Source organism: Adiantum capillus-veneris, chromosome 26 (genome assembly GCF_014529385.1).
Source record: "Adiantum capillus-veneris isolate H3 chromosome 26, ASM1452938v2, whole genome shotgun sequence".
In the NCBI taxonomy this organism is placed as follows: Eukaryota; Viridiplantae; Streptophyta; class Polypodiopsida; order Polypodiales; family Pteridaceae; genus Adiantum; species Adiantum capillus-veneris.
Window position 1 is genome coordinate 78,241,366 of NC_140956.1, and position 10,212 is coordinate 78,251,577.

The window sequence follows — 10,212 nt, forward strand, 5'->3', positions numbered from 1 at the left end:
TGTTAATAACACATGTGAACATGTTAACATCTTTTCATGTTCACAAAAATGCCGGTTTAGACTAACTTGGGAATCGGCCAAAATCCCACCGGGTTTTAGAGAAGCCCGCCGGGCCTGTTAGGCATTTGCGACTCCCAACAGTCTCTGTCAAGGTCATCAGTAAGCCCGACGGGGTACATTATTTTTTATTTAGGCGGCCCCAACGGGCTCGTTGGGATATTGTTCCTAATCATCTTCTCACCCACAGGTACTGACATCTGTATGTGTGGGTGTGAGTGGGGGTGTGTGTACTTGTGCGAGCAGATGTGGGTAGTTCGCTACACGACAGGTGTCTACGTGTGTAAGGCCATTCTTCGAAATGCTGCTTATCATGGGGCACTTGGTTGGTAACGCGGCTGAGTAGTGTCCTATGATAAGTATGGCACGTTCCACTCTGCTACTAGTCGGTAACGCGACAATAATAGTATCTTTATGAGGAAATCACCTTCCCTTCTCTTTATCAAATACAAGCATTTTGTTGGTGACATGGCTAAGTTATGTCTGTATACAATTCCTATTCCCTTAGATTCAGGTAGCACCTTGTTGGTAACGTAGCAAAATGGTGTCGTTCGCTAGTGCATGCTGTATTTTTTGCATATTGCAACACATTTGATCGGTAACGCGGCAGAAAAATGTTGTAAATTTGTTTGGTTTTCCGGTTACGTGGCTTGTATTCTTTTGATGTGTGTGATTCATGCAATACTCGGTAACGCAGCCTGAGTATTTCTTCAAGAAAATAAAGATTCACACCATGTAATAACTCTCTCTCTCTCTCTATAAATAAATAAATAAATAAATCTATACATATATATACATATACATATACATACATATACATATACATATATATATACATATACATATACATATACATATACATATACATATACATATACATATACATATATATACATATACATATACATATATATAGATAGATAGATATAGATAAGAGAACTTGTAAAACAATTGAAAATGCTACATATACTTCACTCTATTGCTCTTTATGACTCTCTCAAAATATAAATAATCCTAAAAAATTATTCACTCTCTCCAATTATAAAAATTCAAAATAGGAAAAATTACCAAGATACCCCTCTAATTTGCGGAAATTCCCAAAATACCCCTCAAATTTTAAAAATTCCCAAAACACCCCCAATATTTTGTCACAAATTCCCAAAATGCCCTTCAATTTTTCCAAAATTCCCAAAGTACCCTTGGTTGTGAGATTAAATTTCTTGAAAGACGAAAAAATTTGTAGCTTTTCTTAAGAACACTGATTGTCTATCAATACAAGATGCTAAAACGAGAGTTTGGGTACGTTACGTAGGCTTTGGAGATGAATTTCGTCATTCTTTTTAGACATAATTGCCCTTTTTGCGAGGTAATTTGTGACAAATTACATGCTAAGCACTAAAAAATGGATCTTAATTGTAAAAAAGGAGTAAAGATTAGAAAATTTTGAGCAGTCCAACCAAAATAGATGCAAGGGTATTTTGGTAATTTTTGAAATTTGAGGGGTATTTTGGGAATTTCCACAAATTAGAGGGGTATTTTGGTAATTTTCCCTTCAAATTACTACCTAGATCTCACTCTCACTCTCTCTCCCTCTGTCTAAAAATATAAATCAGATTAACAATCCCCAAAAACCTACTCTTTGTTACTCTATTTTCAAGATTTCAAAATGATATGTAGTGTAACTCTCTATATATCAATAGAAAACAATTACAAACATTACTTTTGTCTATCCTTAAAAATTTAGTAAACTATTTTAACTGCTTTCTAATATCCTCTCTCTCTCTCTCTCTCTCTCACACACACACACACACACACACACACATTTTACTATAAATGGATAGCAATGTGATGTTTTCCTTGATGTACAATTAATTATCTAGTTACTATTGTCTCTCTGTTTTTGTTTTTATCTCAAAAGATATGGATGTGTATTAAGTGTTTTGTGTAATAATATTTCTTGAAGTATCTGGTTACTGTTGTTAGACTCTCATTTTAGTGTAAATGGATAGCAATGCAATGTTTTGCTTGATGTACAATTAATTATCTGGTTGCTACTATCTCACGCTCTTTTGTTTTTATTTCGAAAGATATGGATGTATATTAAGTGTTTTGTGTTATAATAGGTGTAGCTCTCGCTATCTTTGCACCACCATGCTTTCCACCGACGAGCGAAAATTTATCTTGTGTGCCCTACACACAGAAGAAGTCATTATAGTATCGCAAAATGCAGATATGCTATAAGAAAAATCAATGAGTATGATATCATCATGCGGTACCTCGTTGAGTAGATCTAAGAAAATACATTACGTCGTCTCCAAAGAGAAGGCATTGCAGAATTGTGTGATAGACAGAAGCTAGCCGACTTTGACTATCAACACAAAACTCGCACCATTTTGGGAAGTATGTGAGTAGCATACGAGGATTTAAAAGTTTTGGTGCCAACTTCTATTGATTTATGTCGACTCCAGCTATAGGGCACAATATGAAATAAGCCGAAGGTGAAGAGCAAGTGCATGAAGGCATTGGATGCAGTCACTTCCAAAAAGAGTGCACACGCATGTTGCTTGCTTTGCTTCTCCTACATCCTCCAACATTTGTAATTGCACTATTGATTAGGTCAATTTTCTTCTTTAACGATCGATCAATGATTGCCCACAAAGATTTTGCATTTAGGCATTATTTGCTTCATCCATTTGCATAAATGACTCCTCTTAATAATCCATTTTATCCAATGATTGTTGACTCGTTAGATGAATCAATTTGATTCCCAATGATGAATTGGTTAAAGGATAACTTGGATTGTTCAATTGAATCAATATTTGATTACTTGCATTAGGAATTTTGTGTGTGCTTTTGGGCCAATCTCTCCTCTTTTGGCTTCATCAAAATCCAAGAATCAAATCTCATAATGTTCTTATTGATTGTGTGCTTATATACTTCTTTTCACCAACTCTCAAATGAGCCCTTAATTTTAGAATTTGAGCGTCATTAGCTCAAGTGATGGTGCCTTTTTCACCACTATTATGAGGGGTGTGTGACTATATGGCACATTCTCTTTGCTTTGCTTCTGTCTTTGTCATTTTGTTGTCTATGCCACTCTTCATCTACTCTACAAATGCCTTGCCATGTCTCATCCATGACCTGCCCATCAAGATGTTTCCAGGTGTATTCATTAGAATATTATTGCTCATGTAAACTGGGCACTTGCCGATTGAAAGTGTTAGTGGTGTAGCTTTCCATCATACCAAAAGCCAGGTGACTTTACTTAAATTTTGGCCTAGTATTTAGGTAGAAGAAAAACAGATGGTAGAGTAATGTATAAACCACCAAGTGAAGGAGATGTTTGAGGCTTTTGAAATTTTACTTATAGGGTTTTAGGACGTGAAAAGTATCTAACCCATCTTATACCGCTTTGATCGATGTCACCCTGAATTAAAATTTTGACAATTTTACGAATGACATTATTTTGCATGGATATTATGCAAAATAGTCTCCTGGAAAAGAACGGATGCTGGAAAATGGCCTTGTATTGTCCAACACATTAGATGCAATGCCACACCCACTTACAGATTTATAGAGCATCACCATCTAATTCACAAAATTCAAGTTGCTCTTTGCCATGAAACTCTTGAATTGACATGCATTATGAGCTCTCACAAGCACACAAGAAGACACCTTGAAGACCTAAGGAAGTATTCCAAAGTGTCGAACATCAAATTGTGTGTAGTGTGGAGGCTTTCCCGACCATCAGGGCTGCCACTAAGGCCTAGCCAACAATGAAGACGCCCACCTTACACGAGGAAAAGAGCTTGAGCCTCCCAGAAAGCCTTTCAAATGCTAGGTGGAGACTGAAGATGGAAAGAAGCATAAGGAGAGAGTTGTGCAACCTCTAAATGCATAAATAGTCGGCGGACAAGCTCCCAAGAGCCACGTGGACATGCAATTTTTTGCCAAAGGTCCATACTTTTGCCTAGCCAATATTTACTACAAAATTGACAATCCGCTTCCAGCAACTCAGCTATTGTAAACCTCGGGGTTGGATGGGGATATCTATCGCTACAGGGCTTCCAAATGCACCGTTTTAGTGATATAATTGATCTCTCCACTCTTTTATGTACATGCCAGTGACAACATGAACAGAAGATCCATGCACTCCCCTTCAAAAATGAAACAACGATGCAAGGCATGCTACAACCATCTCACTGATCTGGCGTAATAGAGCCCACATGAAGCTCTCTCGACAACATGTACTCAGCTCTCCATACCAAGTGAGCCTTAGGAGGACAATCCCAAAGGCAGTATTCCTGTTGATTAGGCACAGAGGCCATTGTTTTATAAATGTGAGCTCAACCACTCCCAAAAATTCTGACCGTTAGTAGAGGATACTGAAAGTGTACTATGTGCTCTAAGCTGCTGCCCGGGGTAGCTTTTACCAGCACTGGTTATGCTCCACTTGTTGGTTGAACCTGCTGCTCGACTCGCACCTTTTCAAAGTACTTTTTATGGTCCTACATATCGCAACACATCAACATTCTTCTCCAAGTTGTATTATTGATTACTGAAACAATACCGTCGACTAAGAAAATAAAAAAATAGAGGGGGAAGACACTTCCATTGCTCAGTGATAGGGTATCTACACATTCGATACCCAGCAAAAGTGAAGGTTTGTGAAAGGTAAGCTCCCCAAAGACCTATAGGGTGCAGTGTCCTCACATGTATATATTTTTTGTCTTGACAGCGAAAACATTGCTACCCCCAGATACAGGGGGTTTCAAATTAAATTGTCGTCTAAAAACAACTTGAGTAGCTTTGTACAATAAGGGTGAAAGCCACACCGTGTTCTGCTAAGCAAGAAAGCTGTAAGCATCACCCCGGGGGTCTCATGGTACCAGTTGCTGCAAGCCGTGTCAAAATCCGTTTATGGTATAATGCCCGCAATTTTCTATACTTTGGTATGTACTCTGCCAGATCTATTTCACCGACCAAAAGCTGCTCATGCAGCCGTTCCGACTCCTCATCTACTTGATCTGCAGCCTCTGCAATATAGCCATACAAGTGACTTATCACAACTTAAGAAAGAATCATCACTTCATTTCTGTCTTTGGCTTTGTTCCCCCCCCACCCGCCCCCCCTTTTAAATGAGGGCATCTACCCAGAAAAATACCTTAATCACAAGTTACAAATCCCTTTGGAGTTTGACTAATATTTTCCTATCTTTACATGAAAATGTTGCATACCTTGAAGCTGGGTAATCAGAGCTGAACCACTAAATCGGTCAACCAGGTTCCTCTTCTCCTCTTTGGCCTTGGCAAAATTTTCCTGTGCAGCTGCTAATTCCATGGTCCGTATGATTGCACACTGCCCAGAGAATAGTATGTAAGTTGGCAAAAGCTTATACCTAGGATCAAAATTTGGCAGACAAATCTATGAACAGCGAAAGGATGGGTCTACACTCGCAAAAACCGATAAAACTACTCAACAATTACAAAGACATCAATTGTGAAAAGCTGCAGATGACTAATTTCAGCCCTACTGCAAGCACCACCACAAGCTTTTTTGTATTTTGTGAGAATGAGCCAAGTGCCAAAGGAATGAAGAGGGGAGAGTAGGTAGAGGAGACAAACGTTGTGAGAGAGAGAGAGAGAGAGAGAGAGAGAGAGAGAGAATGAAAATGAAATGAAATGAAATGTTATATTAAAGTCTTCAAAAGGCCAAAATGACCTATGAGACCAAAGCGTTACAATGTGGTGAATCTGATACAAAGTCAGAGTAACAAAATGAAATGACAAAATGATAAAATAAAAGTACTATGGGATCCTAAATTGGTGGATGTGAACTAAGCAGCTAGCTGGGATAGCTAAATCACAAGTCACAAGAAATCCAGCATCGGTCGTTGGCGGATGTCATCAATCTCCTCCATGGACAGTAGTCTGACCGGGCATCGTGCATGTTGGGCCAAAGTGATCCGTATCCTCTGATGTAGCCTCCTTTGATGCTGTGTAGTCCTCTGTAGTCGTGGGCGTCTGGATCTCCCTAGCTCAGTCGCTTGATCAATCAATGTGCCTCTGTTGTGATGCGACAAGATCTGTTGTGGTAGTAGCTCCTCTGGGTGTCCAGAGAGAGAGAGAGAGAGAGAGAGAGAGAGAGAGAGAGAGAGAAATGAAATGAAATGATATATTATCATTTTCAAAAGGCCAAAATGACCTATGAGACCAAGCCGTTACAACATAGTGAATCTGATACCATGTCCAGAATAAAAAAGAACCGAAACAAAATACATGTGTGTAGTACAATGAAAGAAGAGGGGAGGATATGGTGGAGATCCATCCTCATAGAGAGAGAGAGAGAGAGAGAGAGAGAGAGAGAGAGAGAGAGAGAGAGAGAGATGAAAATGAAATGTTATATTAACGTCTTCAAAAGGCCAAAATAACCTGTGAGACCAAACTGTTACAAAATTGTGAATCTGATACCATGTCCGAGTACAAAAATACTACTACCACTAGAATCCATCCTCATCTGCACTCTAGATGTCGAGAGAGTATGGCTCGAATCCTCTATAGTCTCCATCGATGCTGTGTAGCCCCTTTCCTCAATCGTGGTTGTCTAGATCTTCGTAGCTCTATTGCTCGGTCGATGAGAGTGTTGGTAGTGGTCGAATGAGTGTGGGCCGAGCTCTGCAGTGATGGCTGCTCCTCTGGCTGTCCCATATCTAGTGAAAAGAAATCTGTAATCTGTCTCTGGGACTGTCTCTCTCTAGCTCTCCCCAATAAAGTGTCTCTATATCTGTGTAACTCAAGTAGATATAGCCCAAGACATCTCTGATCCTCATAACTCATGACCCTAGAGAAAGGACCGAAACCCTCTCTGAATAAGCAGTGGAAACGGCCCCGAATCTCATAGTACACTGTGCAATGACATATGTAATGTAGCTCTATCTCTGGCTCTAGCTGGCATAAGTGGCATATCCTGTTGTCTTTTCGTATCCCTCTGAATCTACCAATCTCAATCTCCAGCTGATGTGAGGATGTGTGTATCTGACCAATGGCACACCGCAAACCATGAGACATGTGTATCCATGTAGCTGTGTCGAATCACAAACCCATCTCCTGTGAGGTGGAGAAGATGCTTTTATAGAAAGCCATCTTCGTGCCCAACTCTTGTGGCGGCTCTATCCATGTCCTCTTGGTATCCAGCTGGATCAAGTCCTGACGAATGAGTCTAGTAATCTCCACCCGTGTAAAAGAGACATCGAGGGTGTCTGAAGAGAGTAATGCAGAGGGGGCAGCCTGTCCATGGTGAAGCCATGCATCTGAAACCATGATGTCACCTATGCATACCAACATGAAGTGTCCCCCTGAAGAGCTAACTGTCTGGAAAACTCAAGGGCCAGTCTAGCATATCTGTCTCTAGTAGTATCCCACAAGCTGTGCACAAAGGAGACAAATCTGGTAAGCGCCTCAATCTCCATAGGAGGGGTAGCTAGCTCTGCTCAAATGATAGCGTGGGGTATGGAGGCCTTGGCTCTGATCAGTTTAGAGATCATACATACCAAGGGCCTCTCCATATGTCTCCAACCATCCTCGCCTACAGAAGGTCCCTGTATCTGCACCGCATACAACATAGCTGAGGCTACTAAAGTATCAAAGAGCCATAACTTCGTCCGAGGTTACTAGAACTGAACCTGCGAACACATCCTCTCCAAGCCTCCCAAGGCCGCATAAGCTCTAGTCAGTCTAGTCTCTGCTGCTCTCCCCAAAGAAAACCTCGGCCCAATGAAGACAACCCCAAGGTAAATGTATGCATCTGTATACTCTACAATCTTCTGACCATATGTGAAAGTCGGTGCTGATCTCCTGATCCACTGTGGTGTGAACACCATAACCTTGGTTTTACCAAGGTTTACAAACAATCCACTATCCTCTGCAAAACTGTGTAATGCATCCAATCTTCGCTGCATACCCTCTGGTGAGTCAGAGATCAACACAATATCATCAGCATATAACTATTAACAACAATGGGATCCACGTCCCTGCCAGCTGGGCACCTCTATCACCCTCTCTGTCAATGTAATCAGACACCTCCTCAACATACATACCAAATAGAGTAGGAGACAATGGGCAACCCTATTTCACCCCAATGGTGGAGTGAACTAAATCAGGTATCCCCTCCGATCTGTATAGAGCCATAATCCCCCAAATCAACACTATGGACACCCCCATCTCTTGCAGCCTGCGCATCAATTGAGCTCTCGATACCATGTCAGATGCTTTGCGGAAATCCACAAAACTACAATAAATCCATCTCCCATGTGACCTTCCCTCCTCAATGATGGCTCTGAGTGTCAGAATATGATCAAGAGTGGAGAAACCCCTCCTAAAACCGGCTTGGCCCTTTGCTGGTACACCCTCACCCTCTGCCCAAATTACTCAACGGCTGCTCAAGAATGGATGCATACAACCGTGCCAATGTGTGCCCAACCATAATAGTGCAGTAATTCCCGGGCTCTGTAGGATCACCTGCCTTGAAGATAGGCCCAATAGTAGACAACTTCCAAGTCTCAGGTAACCCCTCACACATGGCACGATTGAACAACACTGCAAGAACCTCTACGAGCATATCTCTAGCATGTATAAAGTGCTCTGCTACTAGACCATCATGATCATATACCCTGCTGGTCCTCATCCTGTCAATGGATCTCTTTACCATCTCAATGGTAAAGAAGGTGCTCGTAGTTGGGCATGGCTCTGTAGGATTTGGAAGGGGTTCTTGTCCAGGAACTATATATAACGATGTCGCATACTGGACCCACACATCGGGAGAAGTAATCACTGGGGGAGGGGAGTGCTCATGAAAGAATCGCCATGTCTCTCTTAAGTCTCTACTCAAGAACAACCGATACAACTCTCGCTCCATCTGGGCCAAGTAAGCTCGTTTCTTCCATCGCACAAGGCGCCGAGAAGCAATCCGAGACTGTCTGTAAGTGATGACTCCTAAAAGAAGATCTCTTTGGAGCTGGGCTCTCATCTCTCTGCACTCCTCATCATACCAACTATTCTGGGGCATTCTCTAGAATGTCGCCTCCGACCCGGCTGAGTGTGTAGGTCTGCCTCTGATGCTGCACCATGCAGTGTCTCAATCAGTAAAGTGGTGCACTCCTCCACTGAGAGACCAGAACTAGCCGTGCATAGACGGCTATAGATCTCCTCTATCTATATATATATATATACATATATATATACATACATATATATATACATATATACATATATATATACATACATATATATATATATAATATATATAATATATATATATATACATACATACATACATATATATATATATATATATATATATATATATATATATATATATATATATATATATATACATATATACATATACATACATATATATATATATATATAATATATATATATACATATATACATATACATATACATATAATATATATATATATATATATATATAATATATATATATATACATATATATATACATATACATATATATATATATATATATATATATATATATATATATATATATATATATATATAATATACATATATATATATATATATATATATATATATATATATATATATATATATATATATATACATATATACATATTACATACATATATATATATATATATATATATATAAATATATATATACATATACATATATAAATATATATATAATATATATATAATATATATAAGTATATATATATATATTAAATATGTAATATATATGTATATATATATATATTATATATAATACATATAGATATATATATACATATATATACATATAGATATATAGATATATAATATATATATATAATACATGAGAGACCAGAACTATTATGATATAGATATATATAGATATATTATATACATGTTATATATATATATATATATATATATATATATATATAGTATATATGTAAATATTTTATATATATATATATATATATATATATAATATTATATATATATAAAATATATATATATATATATATATATATATATAGATATAAATATATATATATTATATATATAATATGTAATATAATATTATATATATATATTATATATATATATATCTATATATATTATATATA

General features: G+C 38.1%; 1 protein-coding gene across 1 annotated transcript in view; it reads right to left on the reverse strand.

Annotated features, from left to right (window-relative positions):
* Positions 1 to 4,652: 4,652 nt before the first annotated feature.
* The window catches only part of LOC147423700 (vacuolar protein-sorting-associated protein 37 homolog 2-like), a 119,437-nt gene continuing 113,877 nt past the window's right edge, over positions 4,653 to 10,212 (reverse strand). Inside the window, exons 6-7 of the mRNA XM_086500968.1 lie at positions 5,295 to 5,415; positions 4,653 to 5,093 (exon numbers count right to left, since the gene is read on the reverse strand). Coding sequence (XP_086357094.1) covers positions 4,924 to 5,093; positions 5,295 to 5,415 — 291 coding nt within the window. The 3' untranslated portion in view covers positions 4,653 to 4,923. The remainder of the gene's footprint in view (positions 5,094 to 5,294; positions 5,416 to 10,212) is intronic.